Below are 26,621 nucleotides of genomic sequence, written 5' to 3'. Positions count from 1 at the left end.
ACTTGGTAAGAAGCTTAAAGAGTGGCTCAGAACCATAGGAAATGGTAGCCACCTCGGTTATGGCTATGGTATTAATAGACCTGGCTAACCTCGATTTAGCATCAAATTCAGCCTGAATAAGGCTATCTGGAAGCCTAGGTAGCTTCTTCCAAAACTGCAACTCTCCATAGCACAGTCCGGTTTGAGTTTGCCCGCTGAAAAGGTGTTGGGCAGATCTTCCCCAACACTCCAAACCGGCTGAGGAAGTAAAAGGAGACGTAGGGTCCGCTTCTTCAGCTGAGGGCATGGGAATCCCCCTCTGGGCTGCTGGAATGGTGGTTGTAGCGATCTTTGTCAAGAAAGGGAGCGGGGTACTCTCTTCCATTGTAAAGATCGTAAAAGGACTCTTAAATGGTTGAATCTTTGTATTGGAACAATCCATGTCCTCTAGACACCTGAGCCATTCTCTCTGAGCCTGGTCTCGTGAATAGAGGACTGTCTCTTTCGGTACCTTATCGTCCCGAGTCATGCCGAGGCGGTGAGCCTGGCGTAGTCGATGAACGGAGGCTGAAGGTCTTCCGGTAGAACTCGAAGTCTTCAATCCTCCGAGTTCCACATTCCGGGATAGAGATAAGTCCGTCTTGGAAGGGGCGTATGACGCTACTCTCCAAGGATTGTTCATTGAGAACGGAGGTAGAGAGTCATACGGGGGTAATTGGCTCCCCCTGTGCTGAAGGTGGGGGAGAAGATAGTGGAGCTTTGGCTCAGTCCGGCGATAATGTTGTCCTGAGAGGTGATCCTATCAGACAACCGGGAGATCATTTGTTCCATGCTGGTTTTCAGAGAACCAACCAGATCGCCCACTTGTTGCAACAGACCAGCGTTGGAATCCAAGGCCGGAGCTGCTGCGGAGGTGGAAGGATGGCTCTGAACCGGAACCAAAGGAAGGTGGAACTGTCGACTCCGCTGGAGTGTGTGATCTCTCCCTGGAGGATCTACTCCTAGAGGACTTAGAGCCGGACCCAGAAGCTTTAGATCTCTCTGCTCCGGGATTTCTAGCCGGAGACTTACGCGAAGAAGATGACGCCGACGCCGTCTTTTTAGACGACGACGACGTCTTAGTCAAGGTTTTTTACTGCTTGACCTTTGACCTTGGTCTAACGAAGCGTCAGGAGAAGTATATAATTCTGTGCCTGTAAAGCCTTGGAAGGATGGAGAGGTTGCAGGGGTAGAAGATCCAGTGGCACCCAAGGGCATCCCTTGGGCGTCCAACGTACCTACCTCGACCAACAGGTCGTCTACACCTACCATAGGTTCAATATTAATGTCCAATGTCGCGACTTCCGAGGAGATGTCCTGGCCTTGATCCGTCAACGAGGCAGCGAGCTGTTGCTGAATGAAAGCGATAGTCGGGGCCGCCTCTGCTTGGTCGACGTAGCCTGTAGCCTTGCCTCCAGGGAAGATCAGTACCGCCAACTTCTTTTCGAGAATGTAGGGCATACCCTTGGCGGCGTTCTTCCCAAAACCGCCGACCAGGCCCGCAGGGTTGCCAGTGCGGTATCCCTCACAGCCGGAGCCTGGAAGAGAGGGTATTGATTAGATTTTAAGATGAAACTTAAAACTAAAACTAAATTAAAGGCTTAACCTAAAATTATAGGGGCTGCAAAACCCCATGAATTTTATCTTAAGTTTGGAAGATTGAATTTAGAAAACTTAAGAACTACAACAAAATGGGGACTGGCTAACGGAGTTGGAAATACTTACCCCGTCTAAAAGCTAGGCTCACCAGATCATTAACAAGATGGTACACGTCTCGTGATACCAGACCTGGATGTCCCTGTGCGGAGTCGCGCATGGAGCATGGGACCGGCAAACTTCGTGGCCACATGGGTCTTGAAGTGTGGCGGCGCATCCCGGATGCTCACAGTTGGTGGTCTGTAAGTGAAAAGACACATGAGTATCTTAAAGGCTATCACGTACAGGCTAAAGGACAGAAAGGAACTCCGTTGCATGCCGGAGCTCGGAAAAATTTTGGGCATAACCCCTCCCTTAACGCCTGAATAGGCTATAACCCCGGAGAGATCCGGTGAGCAGGTAAGGGAGGGGGGATGGTTAAGGTAGCTTAAGATAAACTTACTAGTTAACAAAACAGATCTTAAACTTATAAAAATCGAACGTACCGGACTAAGTCCAGTGCGTGGCGGAGTGTCGTGACTCAGCGAGACGGAGTGGTTAGTAGAGACCAACTGTATGTCCCGGTCCATCCTGCTGGGTGGATTAGCACCTTTCCGCTGGATGCCGGGGCTCCGGTAGCAGAGGAGCCCCAGTAAGGTGGGAAAGGGAAAGCAGAGGACTACAGACTCGGGCTAGCAACGGAGCGACGGAAGTAGCAGTACGACGGAGGGGGGAAAGGCCAATCCCCCCCACCTTACCATCCGGCCGGACCGAGAAGCTGGAGAGGTCGGGTCCAGTCTGGGTCTGTCCCGTCCCTCTACTTCCTCCGCCTGGGGGGGAGAGGGAGGCAGGCTCGGGTATGCGGAGCGAGCATGGGTAGACCAACCCACCCCCCCTGACTCTATGGAAGAGCGGGAGGGGGAAGATGACTGGACAGGCGTCTGGCTGCCCCGTGATCACGTAGTGACCACAGGGCGGTAACTACAAAACAATGAAACAATAAGGCCTAGAAAACACAACCGGCTGATCAGAGAGATGCTATCGGAAGCAAACCGAACTGAAGAGCGGTAGCATATGGGCCCTATGGGCCATAACCTAGGCTAAATGAAGCCAGACGCCTACACTAACATAAACATAATATAATATAATATAATATAAAATGAATAAATCATGAAAGAAAGAAAACAAAAAGTAGGAGAAAAAATCCAGGAGTGTGCGACTAACCCGAAGGAAAGTCTACCACTCAAAGCTAGCCGGGGCCGATACTAAGAGCCGTGGCTAGGGTCTGGATAGAAGGAGCCTACATAAGGTAATAGACATGCATGCATGACAAAAACCGTGTAGACTGTACCCTAAAACAAATCGGATGATAAAAATAGAGCGTACTAAAGTAAGGGAATGTTCTGGTATGGGAGACCAAGAACGAACCCGCCACGAGGCAGAAACCATTGCTGCCAGCTTTCCGACCTAGAGTTTCGTATTTATACCTAAAAAACGGCAAATACGGGCTCATGGGCCGGAAGAAAACAATTGGTAATAAACACTGAGTACTTAACTTAGCTGCTGCGATGGCTGCACGCTCCATGATAAATAAATCCAAAGAAAAGGGCACAAATAACACAGAGCAAAAAAGGGCACGTGTATCTACAGTGCGCTACTGAAAAGGATGGCACCAGAGGCGCAGCAGTCGGCAGCATGGGATGGAAGTAGTAGTAGTTGCTGCCCACTCTGTGGGGTCGGCTCGCCTCTTTGGGGTGGGGATTTTGTAGTGGGAGATTTCTATTGGCATTCGGCTCGTGGTAGTGGTCTCACTCGCCATAGTGTTCATACCGACACCCTCTTGGAGGGTGAGCGAGTCAGTTGTACTGACCTTTTTCTTTATTTATTTATTCTCTGGTATGTGTTAGTACATTTACCCTAGAAATAATAGATTAAAGGATATTTCGCGCAGCGACACGAGCTGAGCCCAGAAATAATAAAATACAGATTTAGAATTACATAACTAAGCCGTATCAGGGGAGACAATGTTCCCTGCAGCCACTGAAGAATATTTAAGGGCCTCTAGAGTTTTCAGATAGTGGTGTTTAAATACTGTCGGAGATTTCCAACCTGTATATTTTATAAGATCATCGAAGTTCATATGATGAAAATAATTAACTGAGGTAGCCTTTGCCCGGATATCATGGACATGAGGGACTGAATCCGGATTGGCTTGTTTAATAAAATAAAGAATTTTTTGTCTGATGGCCTTCAAGGAAATGGTTCCACCATTCTCACTAATAAAAAGAGGACCTGAAGACTTTTTAAAAGTTCTGCCCAGATAAGATTTTAATGTAATAATAGGACATAATGATGGGTCCTGTGGAAGAGGGACAATCTTCCATGGAGACCACCTGTTTTGTGGGTCTTCATTCTTTGCTAAGAATTTCCGATCTGGAGAGAGCAGAACTTCTCCTGACGGGAGGAAATCAATATGATTTGGTTCTCTAGAGAGAGCCGACAGTTCAGATATTCTGGCGCCTGAGGCCAGGCTCATTTAAAATAATGTTTTCATACAATCAACTTACCTGTCAGATATATACTTAGCTAAGACTCCGTCGTCCCCGACAGAAATTCAAATTTCGCGCCACTTGCTACAGGTATGTCAGGGGATCTACCGCCCTGCCCTGGGTGGCAGGACTAGGAACCATTCCCGTTTTCTATCAGATTTTCTCTGTCGCCGGTGGTATCAATATTGTTGTTACTACCTCCTGACTAGAATTCGTTTTTCAAGGCAATTGATCTTCTTTCATCTGACTTTTTGGTGACGTACCTGGATTGTTGTTTTGGCATTCGCTACGAATTGCCAAAACACTGTGGACTGGATTTGGACTTGCTTTTGATTTTTCTACAGAATGTCTGATTCGAGTGTTAGTGTGAGAGTTTGTGTGAATGTAGGCTGCAAGGTGAGGATACCGAAGGCTTCGGTTGATCCTCACACTGTATGCCGTAAATGTAGAGGGTTTGAATGTTCTTTGGCTAACACCTGTCATGAGTGTGAAAGGTTGAGTGCTGAGGAATGGAAGACTAACTTCTTACTTGAAGAAGTTAGGGAGGGATAGAATTAGAAGGACTGCATCTAAGGGTGTGGGTAGTACAAGGCCTATTGAGCCTTTTCCTGATTCTAACTCTTCTGTAAATCATGTATTTGATTCTCCCTCTTTATCAGGGCCCTCACAGGCTTTGCATTCAGATTCGGCTTCTGAGATCGCTGATCTGAAGGCTACACTTCAAAGGATGAGATCCAAAATGGCTGCCCTGAAAGGTAAGGATAGTGAAAGTGACGTGTTAAGTGAAGTGAGTGCCCCCAGTGTTGTGGAGGGGGCGTCTGACCGTCTCTGCGACGCTTCCAGGCCTAGACCTCTTCCAAGCTCCCAAAGCCCAGAGGAGAAGTCGAAAGCCTTACGGAGGTTGTGGAGAATCCCCACCGGTCAGGCGTCCCTTCAGCAGGCTCTGTAGCGCAACAGACTGCTCAGGACCGCTTTAGAAAAAGCGTCCTCCGAGAGCGTTTCTCGTCGTCCGGTTCTCCTTCACCTAAACGAGGGTGGAAGGATTCGGACCTTTCCAGGCCCCTGAAAAGGCACTGGAAAGAGCCTTCGTTTGACTCAAGGCCTGAGCGCTTTTCTGATGAAGCTCCCTCCTCGATCAAGAAGGCGAAGGTTGTTTTGACGTCTCCCGGTTCCGACAGAGCTGGTCAAACTCCTTCGAGGTCTCCCTCTCCTCCTATTGAAGAGGATGCTGGAGAGGCTTCCAAGAGGATCCTTTTAGCTGTCCAAGAGCAGTTAGCCTCGTTGGTCGGAGTCCTTTCGAAAGATCCTCCTCGTAAGAAGGACGTTAGACTTCCTGTCAAAAAGTCTCGTCGTCTTTCTCCTGCCGGGCGCGAGGTGCCAGCCAGACGTGAGGCGTCAACCAGGCGTGAGATGTTTACCGAGCGTGAGACTTCTTTCAGGCACGAGACGTCAGCCAGGCGTGGAGCGCCAGCCAAGCGCGAGGATCCTTATTACAGCGAAGCGTCTGCCAGGCGCGAGGCGCCAGTCAGGCGCGAGATTCCAACCAGGCGCGAGGCGCCAGTTAAGAGCGAGGTGCCAGTCAGGCGCGAGGAGCCAGCCAGGTGCGAGACGCCAGCTTTGTTACAGAGGGGCTCTGTACATACTCTTAGTCCCTCTCCGGTTAGGAGTTTGTCTCCCGCAGAGAGAGATGTTTGGGAAGACCCCCCAGACTTTAAGGCGGATTCGCCTTCTGATCCTTTTGTTGACGAGGATTCAGAAGACGAGGCTTGTGGTAGAGAAGGACTTTCAAGCTACAAGGTATTGACAACCCTTCTTCTTCAGGAATATGGAGATTTCTTAACTCCTGCCGCTCCTCCTTCTCCGCGCTCTCTCTTTTCAAGTTCCAAGGCGCCAAAGTCTTCGTCTTTTCTGAAAATGAGACCGACCATCTCTATGAAGAGAGCTCTTCAGTCTCTAGATAACTGGATGAAGACGAAGAAGGATCTGGTCAGAACTGTCTTCTGTATTATAAGACGTTAACGCACCTTCTTAAGAACTTGTTCCCGGATAAGTTTCAGGCGCCGGTTCCTTGCTCTCCCCTTCACAATTAGCCTCATCGAAGGCCAGGAAGGCTCCTGGCTTCGTTAAAATGGCCACTTCGCTCTCTGCGAAGAGGGCGTTTAAGAGAATTCAAGATTGGATGGACTCAAGGAAGGCAAAAGGCAAGACTTCCTTTGCTCTTCCTCCATGTAGACTGAGCGGGAGAGCGGGAATCTGGTACGAGATGGGAGAAGAAGCGGGATTGAAAGCGCCGTCTTCTTCTCAAGGCGATTTCGCAAACTTAGTTGACGCTCCGAGGAGGTCTTACCTATCATCAGCGAAGGTTTCCTGGACTATGTCAGAAACAGATCATCATCTCAAAGGAATATTTAAGACACTAGAGGTGTTTAACTTCTTGGATTGGTGCTTGGGGGCCTTGGATTTACAATCTAGAAGTCAAGACTCAATTTCTTTGGAAGAACTTTCCAGTGTGCTGGCTTGCATGGATAGAGCAGTAAGGGATGGCTCTGATGAATTAGCATCCCATTTTGCTACCGGACTGCTAAAAAAGAGAGCTCTGTACTGCAGTTTTGCGGCAAAATCGATGTCTCCTGCGCAGAAGGCAGAATTGTTGTTCGCCCCCTTCTCTACACATCTTTTCCCGCAGTCCATGATTAAGGATCTGTCGGTTAATCTGCAGGAGAAAGCAACGCAGGACCTCTTGACACAGTCTTCCAGACGTCCTACACCCCAGGCTTCTACTTCAACCGTGCAAGCCCCCAAGAAGAAATTTAAGCCCTTTCGTGGAGCACCTTCCTCTAGAGGTTTTTCGAGAGGAAGGGGGCTCTCTAGAGGCAAGGCCTCTTCAAGTAAAAAAGGAAAAAATTGACATTTCTGCCCTTCAGGCACCTGTCGGTGCGAGACTCACCTTGTTTGCTCATGCGTGGAGGATGATAGGGTCGGACACCTGGTCCCTCATGTAATCGAGAGAGGATACAAGATCCCTTTCCTCTCTGCTCCTCCTTTGAGCACGAAGCCTATAGACCTGTCTCCCTCATACCAGCTGGAGAAGCAACAGATTTTGCTCGACCTTCTAGACCAAATATTAGAGAAGAGAGCCGTAGAAGAAGTCCTAATGTTAGATTCCCCAGGCTTCTACAACAGGTTATTCCTGGTTCCGAAGCAGTCTGGGGGATGGAGGCCTGTCCTAGACGTCAGCAGGCTGAACCTTTTTGTGAGGAAGGAAAAGTTCAGGATGGAAACGTCTCAGTCTGTACTAGGGGCTTTAAGACCAGGAGATTGGATGGTGTCATTGGACCTCCAAGACGCTTATTTCCACGTCCCAATTCATCCTCAATCAAGGAAATTCCTGAGGTTCGTCTTAAAAGGGCAGGTCTTCCAGTTCAGGGCTCTTTGCTTTGGTCTGAGTACGGCGCCGATGATATTCACTTTCCTCATGCGGAACGTAGCAAAATGGCTTCATCTATCGAAGATAAGAGTCTCGCTCTACCTGGACGACTGGCTAATCAGATCGTCTTCGTAGTCAAGGTGCCTGGAGGACCTTCGAACGACGTTGCAGCTGATGAAGGCCCTGGGCCTAATAGTCAATTACGAGAAGTCCCATCTGATCCCCACGCAGTCCATCGTGTATCTGGGGATTCAGATGGATTCAGCGGCTTTTTCTAGCTTTTCCATCAAAGGAACGTCAGCAGAAATGCTTAAGAAAAGTGTCAGCTTTCTTAGGGAAAGAAACATGCTCGGCGAAGGAATGGATGAGTTTGCTGGGAACCATTTCTTCGCTGGAGAAGTTTGTTTCCCTGGGGAGGTTGCACCTCAGGCCACTCCAGTTTTTTCTAGCAGAAAACTGGAAGGACAAGCAAGACCTAGACTTGACATTGGTGATTTCACAAGCGGTCAAGGATCATCTGAAGTGGTGGCAAGATCCATTCAAGCTTTCGGAAGGACTGTCCCTCAACCTTTTGAGCCCCGACCTAGTGTTGTTCTCAGACGCCTCCATGGCGGGCTGGGGAGCAACACTAGGCAAGGAGGAAGTGTCAGGCCTCTGGAGAGGGGAACAGAGGTCCTGGCACATAAACTTAAAAGAGTTGGAAGCTATTCGGTTAGCTCTACAATTCTTCGAAGAACGAGTGGTGGGCCGAGTTGTCCAGATCAACTTGGACAACACCACGGCTCTCGCTTACATCAAGAAGCAGGGGGGGGGACACACTCTCGATCCCTGTTCGAGGTAGCAAGAGACATCCTCCTATGGACGAAAGCTCGGAACATAGTGATCCTAACGAGGTTCATTTCAGGAGTGCAAAATGTCCGAGCGGAATTTTTAAGCTGTCAACATCAGATGCTTGCCACAGAATGGACCCTACATCTAGAGGTCTGCCAAGAACTATGGAAGATATGGGGACGCCCGCTAGTCGATCTCTTCGCAACCTCGAAAACGATGACGCTTCCGATTTATTGCTCACTGGTTCTCGACCCGGAAGCGATAGCGATAGATGCCATCCTATGGGAACTGGACGGGGATGGACGTCTACGCCAAGAGCGAGAATGACTAATCGCCCCCTTTTGGCCTTCAAGCGATTGGTTCACAGAGGTCATGTCTCTTCTAGTAGACTTCCCGAGAACCCTGCCAGAGAGAGTCGATCTTCTCAGACAGCCCCACTTCGAGAGGTACCACGGAAACCTCTCCGCTCTGAGTCTGACTGCGTTCAGACTATCAAAAAGTTGGCCAGAGCGAGAGGTTTTTCAAGACCAGTGGCAGAGGCTATTGCCAACGCGAGAAGAGCTTCCTCTCGAGTGGTTTATCAATCAAAGTGGGCTGTCTTCAGGAAGTGGTGTAGGAAGAAAGGTATTTCCTCCTCCACGACCTCTTTGAACCAAATCGCTGATTTTCTCCTACATTTGAGAAATGTGGACAGACTTGCAGTGCCAACGATCAAAGGATATAAGAGTATGCTGTCAGCTGTCTTCCGTCACAGAGGGTTAGACCTGACAAATGATAAAGACCTTCACGATCTTTTGAGGTCGTTTGAAACATCTAAAGTACTGCAACTGAAGGTCCCATCATGGAACCTTGACGTAGTTCTAAGGTTCTTGATGTCGGGTCCGTTAGAACCTCTGCATGCTGCCTCGTTGAAAGACATTACAAGAAGGCGAGTTTCCTAACCGCTCTTGCCACGGCGAAAAGGGTTAGTGAAATTCAAGCAATGAGTAAATATGTGGGCTTCAGAGGACACAATGCAGTGTGCTCCCTGAATCCTAACTTCTTAGCGAAGAATGAAAACCCATCTAACCCCTGGCCAAAGACCTTTGAAATCAAGGGGTTAGCAGAGTTCATCGGACGAGAGCCAGAGAGAGTCCTGTGCCCTGTCAGGGCTCTCAAATTTTATTTGCAGAAGACTAAAGACTGTCGGGGTCCTTCAGAAAATCTATGGTGCTCTGTTAAGAGACCCGACTTCCCTATGTCGAAAAATGCACTGGCATTCTTTTTAAGAAGCACCATCAGAGAGGCCCATGCGTTCTGGCCAGATGGTGATCTGAAACTTTTGAAAGTAAAAGCCCATGAGGTAAGAGCTGTCGCAACCTCAATGGCATTTCAAAAGAATATGGCACTCAGCGATATCCTTAGTGCTACTTTTTGGCGAAGCAACTGTGTTCGCTTCACACTACCTGCGGGATGTGAAGACGACATATGAGAACTGCGAGTCGCTAGGACCATACATATCCGCAGAAATGTTATTGGGGGCAGGAAGCAGCACGAATCCTATCCTATAGAAAAGGGATAGGTGTGCTTTTGATTTTATGGTGTTGGTTTATGGTTGAAGGGTTGGTCGCTTGAGGCGCTTTCCCTTTCTTTAGCCTAGAAGTTATGGGACTAACTTCGATAGGTTAGGTCAGGTGGTGGTTTTTAGCTTCGTTGCCCTCATAGTATGGTCAATATGGTCTAGTCACATTGTGGTCACGCTCCCGTTGACAGATCATCTAGAACTCACCAGCTACATAGGTCACTACCTTGCTGGAGACTAGTAAAGCAGAAGCAGACTTGGGTGACAGTAATCACGAAGTCAGCTATGCTAACAGGTAAGGAACCAAGATGTCAATCATCTGCATGTAATTTGTTTCCTAAAATCCTTCTATTCTGTCCCTTCCCACCTCCAATGGTGGGATTCAGCTATAGTATATATATCTGACAGGTAAGTTTCATGAACAAAATGTTATTGTCATGATACAATAAAGTTTGTTCATACTTACCTGGCACATATATATAATTAAGTACCCACCCACCTCCCCTCAGGGGACAGTGGATAGAAAATCTGAATAGAAGATGGGAATGGTTCCTGATATCCGCCTCCCAGCGGCGGGAATGGGTACTAACCACCTGGCCGCCCACTGCGTGTGCCGGGAGTTTTGAAATTCTGTCGGACTTCGGAGAATACAGACTTCAGAGAATACAGCTATATATATATCTGCCAGGTAAGTATGAACAAACTTTACTGTATCATGACAATAACATGTTTGGTACGAGACTGGGGAAGTCTTGGGCCTGGGAGTACCTGCGTCCTCTCAGGCAGACTTCTCCTGTATCGTCGATGCCAATCGTAGGCACGCCTTAACAGCTGCGAAGGTGATGTGGTCGATGCAAGAGTTCGATCATTTACTGAAGGGCGTGTTTAGAGTTTTTGAGGTCCTGAACTTTCTCAATTGGTCTCTTGAGTGCTCTCGCCAAGAAAGTGGAAGAAAAGGACTCACCGGGCATACCAAATCTTCTGAGTGTGATGTCTTGTATGGACAAGGCGTTACGGGATGGAACGAATGAAGTGGCAGCGATTTTCACGGCAGGCATCGTGAAGAAAAGGTCCCTCCTCTGCTCCTTTACAGCTAAAGGGTTACGCAGGTACAGAGAGCAGAGCTTTTGTTTGCCCCCTTTGCGAAGTTTCTTTTTCCGCAAGAGATTATAAGAGATATTGCCACTTCACTGACACAGAAAACAACACAGGACCTAATATCGAAGGCAGCCAGTGGGGTTTTGCCTTCTTCGTTTGCGGCCAAGAGAGCAAGAGAGGAGAAGCAGCCGCAACAGTTTTTTCGAGGAAAACAGCCCCGAGGTACGTCGGGAACTACTCGAAAGCCTTCCAGGAAAGGCGGCAAGCTCCCTTCCAAAAGGAGGCCATGATCAGACAGTCCTCCAGACACAAATAGGAGCCAGGCTTTCTTTGTTTTGGGAAGCTTGGAGAGACAGAGGGGCAGACAACTGGACCCTTCAAATACTCAGGGAGGGCTACAAGATCCCGTTTTACACCAAACCTCCCATAGTTTTAGATCCCCTCGACTTAACAGCGAATTACAAGGACAGCAACAAGAGATTTGTGTTGAAAGAACAAGTAGAGCTTATGCTCTTAAAAAAGGCGATAGAACCTGTTTCACCCCAAGAGAATCCGGGGTTCTACAATCGACTGTTCTTGGTACCCAAGAGCTCGGGAGGATGGAGGCCTGTTCTGGACGTCAGTGCCCTAAACGCCTTCGTCATGAAGACGAAATTCATGATGGAGACAACGCAATCAGTGCTATCGGCGTTAAGACCGGGGGATTGGATGGTCCCATTAGACCTGCAAGACGCTTATTTTCATGTCCCCATCCACCCGAGCTCTCGGAAGTACCTCAGGTTCTTATTCGAAGGAAGAGTATTCCAGTTCAGGGCTCTTTGCTTCGGGCACAGCACGGCGCTACAAATATTCATGGCTATTATGGTGAATGTAGCCAGATGGCTGCACGAAGGGGGAATCCGCATTTCACTTTATCTAGACGATTGGCTTCTCAGAGCCAGCTCCAAGAAACAGTGTCTGGAGGACATGGAAATAACCTTGAACCTAGTACAGGAACTAAGGTTAGTGGTGAACTTGGAAAAGTCTCACTTGGAGCCTTCTCGTTCGATCATTTATTTGGGAGTTCTGATGAACTCTCAGGATTTTCGGGCTTCTCCCTCCCAGGAGAATCAAGACCGATTTCTAAAGCGGGTGCAGGAATTCCTGGAGAGACAACAATGTTCGGCGAGGGAATGGATGAGTCTTTTGGGGACCATTTCCTCGATCGAACAGTTCGTCTCTCTGGGAAGACTGCACCTCAGGCCTCTGCAATTTTACCTCAACAAGTATTGGAAAAGGAAGGAACAAAGGCTTTCAGACACCTTCCCAATTTCAGCAGAGGTCAAGGAAGATTTAAAGTAATGGCTGGATCCAGCGAAGCTGGGAGAGGGAGTATCACTTCAACAAGTGAACCTACAGCTAATACTGTTCTCAAAAGCATACGATCTAGGTTGGGGAGCAACACTGGGGAACAGAGAGATTTCAGGGCGATGGAACGAAACCGAAAGGACTTGGCATATCAACAAGAAAGAGCTGATGGCAGCTTTTCTAGCTCTTCAGGCATTCGAGGAGTGTGTGTCAGGCAAAGTAGTGGAATTAAGCATGGACAACGTGACTGCTCTAGCGAATGTCAAGAAACAAGGAGGCACCCACTCCTTCTCATTGAACGAGACAGCCAAGAATCTGTTGCTATGGGCAAAGGACAGAAATATCGTCCTCCGAACGAGATTTGTTCAGGGAGAATTGAATGTCACAGCGGACCTCTTGGCCCGAAAAACCAGGTCCTGCCAACAGAATGGACTCTCAAGTTGGAGGTTTGCAAAATGCTATGGAAGTTATGGGGGTAGCCTTCCATAGACTTGTTTGCGACCAACAAGACAAGAAGGATGCAGACGTTCTGCTCCCCGGTTCCAGACCCACAAGCAGTAGCAGTAGACGCGTTCCTCATGAACTGGGAAGGGCTGGATCTATACGCCTTCCCTCCCTTCAAAGTGCTACACAAAGTATTAAAGAAGTTCGCACAGTCCAAAGGAGCCAGAATGACCCTGATAGCCCTGTACTGGCCAACACAAGATTGGTTCGCAGAGATGTTGCAGTGGCTAGTGGAAGTTCCAAGAACCCTTCCGTTGCTTCCAGATCTGCTCAGACAACCCCACTTCAAACGGTATCACAAGAATACCCGCGCTCTACAGCTAACTGCCTTTCGACTGTCGAAAAGCTCCTTAGAGCTAGAGGCTTTTCGTGAGAGGCAGCTAAAGCTATCGCCAGATCAAGGAGGGCTTCGACCATCAACGTCTACCAGTTGAAGTGGGAGGTAGTATTTAGAAACTGGTGTAAAGAGAAGGTGTCCTCGTCCAACACGTCTGTGAGCCAGATCGCAGACTTCCTTCTTCACTTAAAACTTAAATTAGGTCTAGCCACGACTACGATTAAGGGATACAGGAGCATGCTGGCATCAGTATTTAGACATAGAGGACTGGACTTGTCTAGAAATCAAGATCTTCACGACCTAATTAGATCTTTTGATACTACGAAACAAAAGAGTGAACAGCTACCAGGATGGAATCTGGACATAGTGTTAAGGTTTTTAATGTCTGGCAAGTTCGAACCAATACAGGAAAGCTCTTTCAGGGACTTAACCAGGAAGACTCTTTTTCTGGTCGCTCTCGCTAGTGCAAGGAGAGTAAGCGAGATTCAAGCTATGGACAAAAGGGTGGGAATTAGCAGATCCAAAGCGGTTTGTTTGACCACTTTAGGTTTCTTAGCCAAGAATGAGACTCCAACCAATCCTTGGCCTAGATCATTTACGACTCCCAGCCTTGTAGACTTTGCAGGTCAGGAACGTGGAAGGACTCTTTGTCCAGTAAGAGCATTACAAGTTTACCTGCAGAGATGCAAGGACATTAGGGGGACTTTTGACAACTTATGGTGTTCTGTTAAAGACCCCAAGAGGCCTATGTCAAAGAACGCTTTGGCCTTCTTTATTAGAAGTGTGATTCAAGAAGCACACATTGAGTGCAATGAAACTTTATACAAGGCTCTAAAGGTAAAAGCCCATGAAGTTCGAGCAGTTTCGACGTCAATGGCATTTAGAAAGAATCAGTCCCTAAAAGCTATTTTAGACGCAATGTACTGGAGGAGCAGCTCCGTTTTTTCTTCTTTCTATCTTAGACAGATAGAAACGGTCTATGAAGACTGCAGAACCCTTGGACCGTTCGTAGCCACTGGCTCGGTGTTGGGGGAAGGAGTTGATACCTCTAATCCTACATGTTAGGCCCTTGATGTTGAAGGTTTGGGGAAACCTTCAGCAGTCTAGTGTATATGTGTGTTATTTCAATCTCTTGTATGCAAGGATTGGATGGTTAGGTGGTCTATTGCCTGTTTAAGCCCATATCAAGGGCATAGGTGGTTTTGTCGCATAGAGGTCACGTCCCATCGACAAACCCCTTTGAGCTCGTCAGCTGCACAGGTCACATCCCTTAGCTGGAGCTCCTAAGGAGAGCAGACTAAAGAGGCAGTATTTGTCAAGTCAGCTTCCTTAGCAGGAAAAAATCATTAGTTACCTATCAAGTAGTTGTTTTACAACAATGTTGCTGTCTCTGACCCTCCTCCAAAGGTGTCAATCAGCTATGTATATAACTGCCAGGTCAGTTACATATTTAAAAATTATATTTTTATTTTAAGATAAATTTTTAAATATACTTACCTAGCAGTTATATACAATTAGAAACCCACCCACCTCCCCTCAGGAGACTAGAGGGCGAGAAAATCTGAGGTTTCCAGGTAACTATCTAGAGGGCGTACGGGTAACGATCACCTGACCGACGGTCGGCGATTGCCGCGAGTTTTGAAAAGTCTGTCGTGACGTCAGAGAATATAGCTATGTATATAACTGCCAGGTAAGTATATTTAAAAATTTATCTTAAAATAAAAATATCATTTTTATGCTTCCTGAGACATGGGGGGTTTGTAATTGGTTAATCAACTGTTTACAGTAGAAATTAATCTTTGTTTTGTCAGAATCACATCAAAAGTTATCAGAAGAACCATTTATTTGCACAGGAATACAAACCTTGTGTTTACTTAGACATATACTTTGGCAACAGCTTGTTTGATCCTTGATCCTTGAAATCTGGCAGGTGGGTGAATAGTAAGGGATCTGCCCACTTATCTAACTGTCAATCCAGGTTTTATTTTATACAGTCAAGGGTCTTTTTGCTTTTAAAATACAAACTTTTTTATGGACTTCCTTTGCAGAGCTTGTCTGGTCATTGAAGCTTGGTAACAAGGTAGTTAGGCTAACAAGTGGTAGGTGAGGGGTGATGAAACACACCCACTCAGTCAGCTGCTAGCCTCACTGTTTTCTCAGTCACTTTGATGAACAGATATCTTGCATTCCTTTTCACCCTAGCCATTGTTGAAGTTGCATAACATATTGTATCATTGTTTGAAAGGTTGATGACTGGCTAATTTGTTTTTTATTAGTCTTTGATTATTGTAAAAATGATGATGCTTGACGATTCTTTTTGTAAGAATGGTTAATGTAAAAGTCCTAGGTATAAATGTCTGTGTGCAAAGTTCATGCCCTTTAACATTGGCACTTGTTCGTACTGTTTTAGCAGCAAAGGTTAGGAGTGTAAAGTCATCTAACTGTGTTGAGTGAATCTTGAGGGGTACCCAAAGTAAGAAATATAAGTGAAAGCAGAGGGAGACCCAATCATGCCCTTTCACATGGCTCTTGTTCGTACTGTTCTAGCAGGAAAGGTTAGGAGTGTACAGTCTGAGTGTATCTTGAGGGCTACCCAAAGTAAGAAGTACAAGTGAAAGCAGAGGGAGACCCCATCAGTGTTTTCAGAGGGGCCTCTGCTTGTCCCCTTATTTTCATTAGCTTTGACCCATGCTCTTGTTGGGATTGAGTCTGGTTGTTCTCCCTTTTCCAAGATGGTATGTGTAGACCAGATGGTGATTGATATTTGAAAATCAGTAAATCATTTATCATCCAAAAAACATACATCTCTGTAAGAGAGAGAGAGAGATTTTTTCAGTATTTGTAAAATACTTTCACATATGATTTTTGTAATTACAGTTATTATTATTATCATTATTATTATTAGACTATATTCATAGAAAATATATCATTATCACTATGTACCATATCTCTGTAGGAGAGAGAGAGAGAGAGAGGCCTGGAGTGGGAAAGAAAGATGAGACTATCTTCTTCTTACATAATTTTTAAAATTTAAATATATTGTATTGTAAAATACATAATGATTTTTGTTATTAGTTATATTATTATTATCATTATTATTAATATTACTATTATCATATGAAAATATTAATAAACATATTATACATAGTGTACCATAAAAATCTCTCATCTCAGGAGAGAGAGAGAGAGAGAGACCTGGAGTTTGAAAGAAAGATGCGTGAAGACTAGGATTTCCTTCATTCTTACATAATTTTTAAAATTTATAAATTAAAATCTTACTAATTCAATGTAGTATTTTCTTTATTGAAGTGATTGCTCTTTACATTAATATTAATATTAGAAAATTAGTAAATAATTTATCACACGAAAAGCATACATCCCTGTAAGGGGGAGAGAGAGAATTATTAATTATTATGTGATATTTAATCTTATTAAACTTACTAATACAGTATTGATCAATATTAGTATTTTAAAATCATTTTTGTTTCATAAAAATGTAATTAGGCATGAAAATAACATCAAAATACACTAATTAGTGATTATTTATCGTAGGAAAATCCTGTGAAAAGGCGAATTCATCGCAAATAATGGGTAGATATGGTCCAGATAAAAATCCGCGAATCAGTGAGTCCGCGATTCCAGAGAACGCGAATACGGGGGACCCACTGTATATATATATACCTATAGTATATATATATATAATAATATATATTAATATATATTTATAATCTATATATATATTATATATATATATAATATTAATAATATATATATATATATATATCAACTTTAAGCATTTATTGTAATTGTTGGCTATCTTGGGAAACTGAAAATTTTTAGTAAAAATTTTTTTTATTAGGTCTTATACCTGTACCCTTCTGTGTCCATTGATGTAGTATTAATCAGTTTTTCTTCCACAGGTCAAGATAAACTATGGAACCATTTAAAGTTAACATTAATAATAAAGTATTGTTTGATGGAGAAGTTGTAGTGAGAGTGTTGGAAAATGGTGCTTCTCTTTCTTCTGCATCTGCACGGTCTCTGAAGCTTTTGGTTCAACTAGGTGATAAGGCTGCTGGATCCAGAGTAAGCTTTGCTTTACATGTTCTACTGTAAAACTTTTTAAATATCCCATTAGGTTGTAGGAACTGAAAGCCTAATTTGTCATAAGCTTTAAAAGAATTCTACCGTAATGTAATACTTTGTTGCTATGAGAATAAAAACCTTTGTCTATTAGGATTACCTTGTGTGAAGTTGTTGTGGTTATTGAAACTTTGTAGCAAGGTAGCTGAATAGTATAAGGTGAGTGAGGGGGTGGGTGGACCACCTACTTGCTTGACTGATGGTGTTGCTTTTTTCATTGGCTGCATTATTGAACAGACATCTGCTTGCGCCCTTTTCACCTTGGCTGATGTTAAATTATTGCTAAGTATATCTGTGGTTGATGGATGCTGACTTCTGCATTGATTAAAATTTTTACTGTTCTAAGATAGATGAGGCCTAATGATTTCCATGTTCCTAAGACTGATCAGTGTCGATGTCCAGAATTCAGATAGTGTGTGCAAGGTCATGTCTTCATTTGATGATGACCCTCAATCATACTGTTCTTTCTATAGAGTTAGGAATATACGTACTCCATCTATGAACTACATTGTGTATCACGCATGGTTGATTGTTCATTGTGAAAAATATTCTAGTGGAGGATCTATTTGGTCTGTAATGATCCTATAGGGGCTGAGGGTCCCTTGCTTACAGAATCACATCAGAGTGGGAGAAGTCTTTCAGTGAAATCTTCATGCTCATCCTTGAGTGTATTGCTCTGAGAAAGTGAACAGGACTCCCCCTCAACACATGGTGTTCTCCATCAAACAAACATGAGTGTTGCGCTGAAGCTTTGGTATTTTATTCCAGGGTCTTACCAAGCAATTATTGAGCTGTAGGATCTCTACCTTGTCAGACCAAAATTCAAACATTCGCAGTGTCGCCGCTATTGCTAGTGTAGGTGGCAGATAACCGCCCACTTCCAGTCCTTCATGGTTGCCTTCACCTTCGCTCTCTTCAGTGGAGGCTGAAGGACTTCTGGTCTCCGGTGGGAGATTCCCCTCTGCAGAGTTCCTCTGTTGGAAGGGGTGGGGAAAGACCTTCGTTGGTGGTTGGATGTCCAGAGTCTCACGATGGGAGTCCCTGCATTCTCCCCCTCCGGACTTTCTCCTGTTTTCAGATTCCTTCATCGACGGTGAGGGTGTTCACCTGGGAGATCTCCTTGCCTCGGGTGTTTGGAGTGTGGAAGACCAGCTGCTTCACGTCAAAATGTTGGCGTTGAAAGCAGCTTTCCTAGGTCTGCGGGAATTCTGGGAGAGGGAAGAGGGGTCATTCTGTCGTGCTGATGTCAGATAACACCACGGGGGTTGCATATGTGAACAAACAGGGGAGTCTGGTGTCTCCTTAGCTCCATTCAATGAAAGTAGAGCTACACCAGTGGGTGATCACAAACTCGGTGGAGCTCTCCTCCAGGTACTGCATCCCAGGCAAGAGGGATGTGGTGGCCGACAAGCTGAGTTGTCAAGACCAAATCATGGGCATGGAGTGGTCTCTGCATCAGGACGTGGCTGACAGGCATTTTTATGTTTGGGGAAGGCCTATGCTAAACCTCTTCGCCACTCACTTCAACAGGAAGCGGGAGGTTTACTATTTGGCAGTTCTGGATCCTCTTACTCTGGCAGAGGTCGCCTTGCAGCATCCTTGGGACAATCTTGAGGTGTATGACTTCCCTCCATTTTGCCTGAACAGAGTAATGATTTCTTGAAATCTCAGGATGACCTTGGTGTCACCTCTGTGGCCTCAAACGGAGTGGTTCCTGGACCTTCGGTCTCTTCTGTCAGAGGTTCCAAGAGATATTCCTCCATGGCAACAGCTCCTTTACCAACCTCATGTGGAAAGGTGTCACTAATTAGAAGAGTCCCTGTCTCTTCACGGCTGGAGACTATCAAGTATCTCTGAGCAAGAGGTTTATCTAGAAAAGCTGTGGGCCAGATGTCAGGCCATCTCAGGAAATCTTTGTCAGCAGTTTACCAAGGGAAATGGGCAGTCTACTGTGATTGGTGTCGTCCGAGGTTTCTCTCCACTCGAGCTGTTCAGCGGATAGCGGATTTTCTGATCTTCTTCAGGGTTGAGAAAGGTCTTTCTGTTTCAGCTATCAGAGGCTACAGAGCAGCCTTGGCCTTAGTTTTGCACATGAAAGGCGGGGACATCTCATCATCCTGGGAAATCTTATTGTTCAGGAGTTTCGAACAATCCTGTTCTCCAGGAAAACTCAAGTGTCCTACGTAGGATCTTTCTTTATCCCTGAGAAGTCTCACTTGAGCATTTGAGCTCATACGTTGGTCATCTGACAGGAATCTGACTCTAAAGATGGTTTCTCTGTTGGCCATGGCTTCTTCGAAAAGAGTTGGGGATCTTCATGGCGTGAGTTATGATGTTAAATACACCAGGGATTGGGGGTCTATGGCCTTTGAATTTGTTCTGGAATTCGTGTCTAAAACCCAGAATTTCTCAGTGCATTATGACAGATTTACCTCATTTTCTATTCCCTCACCAAATGTCTTTGTGGACAATGATCCTCAAGAGCTCTTGCTTTGCCCTGTCAGAGCACTGCGATGCTATCTAAAGAGGACTCGTCACCTAAGGGCTAGGTGCTGTAGACTTTTTGTTAGCACAGGTCAGTTGAGAAGGGAAGTGTGCAAGAACACCATTTCATTCTGGTTACGCAAGACGATTGAACAGTCATACTCTTCACATGCTAGTTCTGTCACTGAGTCTGTGGAGGCTAGAGCACATGGCATCAGAGGTATAAGTTCATCTTTGGCATTTAAAAAAACTTTTCTTTTCATAGAATTTTTAGCGCTGGTTCTTGGCTATGTCAATCCACGTTCACTTCCTTTTACCTAAAGGACGTTGCCCACAGGTCTTTGGACACTTTCCTTGGGTCCGGTGGTGGCTGCCCAACAAGTTGTGTAATTCACTCAGTGCCCCTGGCAGGACAGTTTGTATCTTATCAAAGATGATTGTGTGGAAGAGAGAATGAGTGAGTAGGCTGGCCTCTTTCTTTCTCTTTTCCTTTCTTCTTCCTACGGGTGGGTTGAAAATAAACATATCATATGCTGGAACTGGTCTGATACAGGTGAGTATGGTGGTCATACTGGTGGTGGTTTTGTATTGTACTATGCAATAGACATCTGCTATTCAGTATTGTACTATGCAATAGACATCTGCTATTCAATATCAAGTGTTCCTCTCTCTAGCAAGGCAAGTGAGGAGTGGTGACAAACCTCTGTGGCTTGCTGTGGCTTGCTGTTGCTTGAACAGGCAGTTTTCTTTTGTTTCTGGAGTGCAATGAATCTGGTCATATCATATTTCAACTCGGACGGCTGAGATTTTAGATATCCTATTTTCTATTAACTGACAAGCTTGGACCCCCTTCTTTAGAAATCGTTCTTCTAGGAAGGGTGGTCAGGTGGGTTAAATTCCCTGCCGGCTTAGGATACCTGTACCTCCCTCCAAGTATAAGTCTATCCTATTGTTGAGACCAAAGGTTTGTTCCGCATATGAACAAGTGACAAATTCATAATCAATTTGTATTTTGTTCATGAAGCTTACCTGTCAGATATATATATAGCTGTATTCTCCGAAGTCCGACAGAATTTCAAAACTTACGACACACGTAGTGGGAGTCAGGAACCATTCCCATTTTCTATTCAGATTTTCTCTGTCGCCGGTACTGTAAACATCTGTTTTCAGTACCTCCGTTTTTGGATTTTCGAAACTTTTGGCTACTTAAGTATCCTGATTGATTTTTTGGTTTTCTGACTTTGGATCTGTGGCTAGGCACACGTTATTTGTGGACTGAATTAGAATTTGGCTTGATTGTTCCTTAAACTAAGTTCTCTGGGTCTAGTTCGGCTAGCGCCAGGGTTTGTTGTAAGGAGGAATGTAGGGTGAGGCTACTGAAAGCATCAGTAGACCCACACACTGTATGCAAGAATTGTAGAGGGCATGTGTGTATGTTTGATGATCGCTGCAAGGAGTGTGAAAGTCTGTCTGATTCTGGTTGGAAGGCGTATGAATCCTATGTTCGCAAGTTGGAGCGCGATAGGATTAGGAGGTCTTCCTCCAAGAGTGTTTCAGATAGTAAATGTCAGGGCATTGATCTTTCTCCTACTAACCCTCCAGTAGCATTTGCGACTCGTAACCCTGTAGGGTCGCCTTCGGGCCCTGGAATAGTGTCTGTGGAGGGTAATGCCCTTTCTGTGATTCTTGAGTCACTACATAATCAGGAATCTAAAGTGCTCGCCTTGGAAGGCAAAGGTGATACAAGTGCAGGGATAGTGCCCCTAGTGTTGTGGAGGGGGCGTCAGATCGGCCCTATTTCGCCTCTAGGCCGGGACCTCTGCCGGACTCCCAGGTTTCAGGGAGAGGGCATGTCGAAAGCCGAAGGAGGGTTACGGGGAACCCCCACCGATCTGACGTCCCTTCGGCAGTTACTGTTGACGCTTCCCAGGCTGCCAAGGAGCGTGCGCGTGCACGCCTCCTTAAGGAGTGCTTCTCGTCCTCCGAGGCTTCCTCCCCGCGCAAGGGGTGGAGTTCTCGGTCGGACTCTCGCCCATTGAAGAGGAGCTTTTGTGAGCGGGACGCTTTACGTTCTGTTGCTTCGCCTGATCTGCGGTCTTCCCTGGATAGCTTCGCAGCCTTCCCGCCTCAGAAGAGGACTAAGACGTCGTCTGATGATGACGCCTTCAAGCGCCTCAGTCGCTCCAGGGATCATGCTGTGGCGGTTCCTGTGAGAAGGAAGAAGGCATCCCTCGCCCCTTGCCTTCTCACAGGATCAGCCCTTCTCCTGAGAGGGAGTCTTCTCCTACCAAGAAGATCATCCGCTCTATGCAGCAACAACTTGCTTCTTTGCTGTCGAAGAGAGAGGCAGAACCTCGTCGTCGGAGGAAGGATGACAGACTGCCCTTTAAGAGGACCAGACAGTCTCCCTCTCCTTCTCCTCGCTCGTCTCTTTCGCCTGTTTCGTCGCCCTCTAGATTTCGTGCAGCTCCCCAGCGGCTATCTAGAGGGCACGAGCAACGTTTTTCTAAACGTTCTTCTGTTGAGAGGGAGCAACATCGCAGCTCTCAGAGCAAGGACTGCTTTCCTGCTCCTGTGGACGCTCCCCTTACTTTGCTGCGTGACGCTCCGTCGCCTGATCACGACGTTCGCTCTGCTGCTTCGCGCAGTCGAGTTTCTCGACGAGATGTCTCTCACTCTTCCTTGAAGGACGCTTCTCTTGCTGCTAAGCATGACACACCACAAGAAGCAAGGATGGACTCTTTTCCTTCGACCACATCTCGGACAGTTTGGACGCCTATCGGGACGCTTGTTTTGACGCTCGTCAGGACGCCAGGCGTGATGCCTTGCTGGACGCTTCTGTTGACGCTCGGATGGACGCTGATGTGGACGCTCGCCGACGTTTGCGCGCTCGTTTTGACGATCTTCAAGACTCTTCCCACCTTCAAGAGGAAGCTTCTACTTCAGTTCCTCAACCTGCTGTGGAGTTGTAACAAGAGACTCACTCCGCTGCGTTGCCTTCGTCGTCTCAGCAACGCTCTTGTTTAAGGCTTGGACCTAAAGGGCTTTTCCCTCTACCTTCGGTGGTTCCGCCTACCTCTCCTGCAGAAAAGGGTGAGGTGAGCAGCGCTTCAGAGGAAGCTAACGATGAACAACCGACTACGTCTGCTTCTTCAGATTACCAGGTTTTTACCCGCCTTCTTCGGACCGCGTTTGGAGATACGTTCCAACCCTCTGCCCGCCGCTCTCCTCCTTCTCAACTTTCGTCTTCGAAAGCCAGTAAGACCACGGGTTTTGTGAAGATGAAGAAGTCCCTTTCTACTAAGAGAGCTTTTCGCAAGGTCCACGACTGGATGGAGTCAAGGAAAGCGCAAGGGAAGACCTCTTTTGCTCTACTGTCTTCAAGACTTAGCAGTAAGGCAGCCATGTGGTACGAGACAGGAAAGGACGTCGGTCTGAGAGTTCCCTCCTCCGCTCAGGGGGACTTCGCCAGTCTAGTGGACGCTTCGAGGAGGTCACTTCTTTCATCCGCTAAAGTGACTTGGACGACCTCAGAGTTGGATCACCATCTGAAAGGCCTCTTTCGCACGTTAGAGGTTTTTAACTTCTTGGACTGGTGTCTGGGAGTACTTGATATCCAGTTAAGGAGTCCAGACTCGATTAGCCTGGGGGAGCTGTCCAGCGTCATGTCGTGTATGGACAAGGCCGTCAGGGATGGTTCGGAGGAGCTGGCTTCACACTTTTGCGCCGGACTCTTGAAAAAGAGAGCCCTCTTCTGTAACTTTACGGCGAAGTCAGTTTCTCCCTCGTAGAGGGCGGAGTTGTTGTTTGCCCCTCTTTCGGACCATCTCTTCCCTCAGGCTATGATTAAAGATCTTGCAGTCAGCTTGCAAGAGAAAGCTACTCAGGACCTGCTTGCCCAATCTTCTCGACGACCTGCAGTACCTTCGACGTCGGGAGTTCAAGCTTCGAAGAAACCGAAGCCCTTTCGAGGCGGATCTTCCTCGAAACCGTCTCCTCAAGGAAGAGGCCTTCCCAGAGGCAGAGCCCCTGCGAAACCCAGGGGCAAGAAATGAGCAAGAAGTCCTTCAGTCACCGGTAGGAGCCAGACTTCTTTTATTTGCGGAAGCCTGGAGAGAGAGAGATGCGGTCAACTGGTCACTCAGTATCATAGAGAAGGGTTACAGGATCCCTTTCCTGAAACCACCCCCGCTGTGTACGACACCCAGGGATATGTCGCCCTTTACCATGGGGAAAAACAACGGATACTTTACGATCTGCTCGAGCAGATGCTCGAGAAGAGAGCAGTCGAACAGGTTTTGGACCTGGAATCCCCGGGCTTTTACATTATACTGTTCCTGGTGCCGAAACAGTCGGGAGGGTGGCGACCGGTGTTAGATGTAAGCAGTCTAAACCTCTTTGTCGCCAAGCAGAAGTTCAAGATGGAGACGCCTCAGTCAGTTCTTGGGGCCTTAAGACCGGGGGATTGGATGGTGTCCTTAGATCTCCAGGACGCATATTTCCATGTCCCGATCCATCCCCAGTCCATGAAGTACCTGCGGTTTGTCCTAAAGGGGAAGGTATTTCAATTCAGGGCTCTCTGCTTCGGGTTGAGCACGGCCCCGATGGTCTTCACCTTGTTGATGAAGAACGTGGCGAGGTGGCTTCATCTGTCGAACTTCAGGATCTCTTTCTACCTAGACGACTGGCTTATTCGAGCCTCTTCGAAAGACCGGTGTCTGTAGGACCTTCATACGACTTTGAGGTTAACGAAGTCCCTGGGACTTCTGGTGAATTTCGAAAAGTCACATCTGACCCCAACGCAGTCCATCGTTTATCTGGGGATTCAGATGGATTCAGTGGCTTTTCGGGCTTTTCCGTCCCAGGGACGTCAGCAGCAATGCTTAAACAAAGTGTCGGCCTTTCTGGGGGAAAGAATCATGCTCGGTGAGGGAATGGATGAGTCTGCTGGGGACCATTTCCTCGCTGGAGAAGTTTGTTTCCCTGGGGAGGCTGCACCTCAGACCTCTTCAGTGTTTCCTGTCGGACAACTGGAATCACGAGGACGACATGGATGTGATCTTGAGGATCTCGAAAGAGGTGAAAGAACACCTAAGATGGTGGTTCGATCCTTCGAAGCTGGCGGAAGGAGTTTCCCTCAAGCTTCAGAGCCCCGACCTAGTGTTGTTCTCCAACGCGTCTTCCACGGGGTGGGGAGCAACACTAGGAGGGGAGGAAGTGTCAGGCACCTGGAGAGGGGAACAGGTGTCCTGGCACATAAACCTCAAGGAGCTGACAGCAATTCATCTTGCGCTCCAGTTCTTTCAAGACAAAGTCTCTCGCCGGGTTGTGCAAATCAACTCAAACAACACCACAGCTCTGGCATACATCAAGAAGCAGGGAGGAACACACTCTTGGTCCCTGTTCTCTCTAGCGAAGGAGATCTTGTTGTGGGCGAGGGCATGCGGCGTGACGAACCTTACGAGGTTCATCGCAGGCATCGAGAACGTCTGTGCAGACCTCCTCAGTCGGCAAGGTCAGCTGCTGCCGACCGAATGGACCCTACATCAAGATGTATGCCAGGAGCTGTGGAACTTGTGGGGATGTCCTCTCCTGGACATCTTCACGACGTCGAGAACGAAGAGACTTCCGCTTTACTGCTCCCCGGTGCTGGATCCAGGAGCAGTAGCAATAGACGCCCTGCTATGGGACTGGACAGGGTTAGACCTTTACGCCTTTCCCCCGGTCAAGATCCTAGGGGAAGTTCTGAGGAAATTTGCAGCTTCAGAGGGGACGAGGATGACGCTAGTCGCCCCCTTCTGGCCTGCGACGAACTGGTTCACAGAGGTCATGTCCTTCATAGTAGACTTCCCGAGGACGCTTCCGTCAAGGATAGATCTACTCAGACAGCCCCACTTCGAGAGGTACCACAGAGCGAGAGGTTTTTCAAGACCTGTGGCAAGAGCGATTGCAAATGCAAGAAGAGCTTCCTCCCTTGCAGTGTACCAATCGAAGTGGGCCGCTTTCAGGAGCTGGTGCAAGAAGAAGGGCATTTCCTCCACCACAACGTCTGTGAGCCAGATCGCTGACTTTCTCCTTTACCTGAGGAAGGACTTGAAGCTGGCAGTCCCAACGATAAAAGGCTACAGAAGTGTGTTGTCTGTAGTCGTTCGACATAGAGGCCTGGACTTGTCTAACGACAGAGACCTTCACGATCTCCTAAAATCTTTCGAGACAACGAAGGTACCTCAACCTAGAGTACCATCATGGAACTTGGACGTAGTTCTAAAGTTCCTTATGTCCAGCCGTTTCAAGCCGCTTCACAGTGCTTCACTTAGAGACGTGACAAGAAAAACTGTTTTCCTAACTGCTCTGGCGACGGCGAAGAGAGTTAGCGAAATCCAAGCTATGAGTAAGCATGTTGGTTTCAAGAACGACAATGCCGTTTGTTCTTTGAGCCCGACGTTTCTGGTGAAGAACGAGAATCCGTCAAACCCTTGGCCTAAAACTTTTGAGATTAAGGGTATGGCCGAAATTGTTGGTCGGGAGCCAGAGAGAGTCCTGTGCCCTGTCAGGGCTCTCAAATTCTACTTGCAGAAGACGAAGGATTGCAGAGGGCCTTCTGGTAACTTGTGGTGTTCGGTTAAAAGGCCAGATCTGCCAATGTCTAAGAACGCTCTAGCGTTCTTCTTGAGGGACACCATCAAG

The 26,621-nt window shown here is 46.9% G+C and overlaps 1 protein-coding gene across 1 annotated transcript in view; it reads left to right on the top strand.

Annotated features, from left to right (window-relative positions):
• The window catches only part of LOC135219445 (spindle assembly abnormal protein 6 homolog), a gene marked incomplete in the record, with an annotated part of 207,012 nt that overhangs the window by 12,548 nt on the left and 167,843 nt on the right, over nucleotides 1-26,621 (top strand). The window contains 1 exon segment of the mRNA XM_064256236.1: nucleotides 17,228-17,393. Coding sequence (XP_064112306.1) covers nucleotides 17,241-17,393 — 153 coding nt within the window.

This window comes from Macrobrachium nipponense, chromosome 1 (genome assembly GCF_015104395.2).
Source record: "Macrobrachium nipponense isolate FS-2020 chromosome 1, ASM1510439v2, whole genome shotgun sequence".
Taxonomy (NCBI): Eukaryota; Metazoa; Arthropoda; class Malacostraca; order Decapoda; family Palaemonidae; genus Macrobrachium; species Macrobrachium nipponense.
This window is presented reverse-complemented; position numbering and strand designations above follow the sequence as displayed.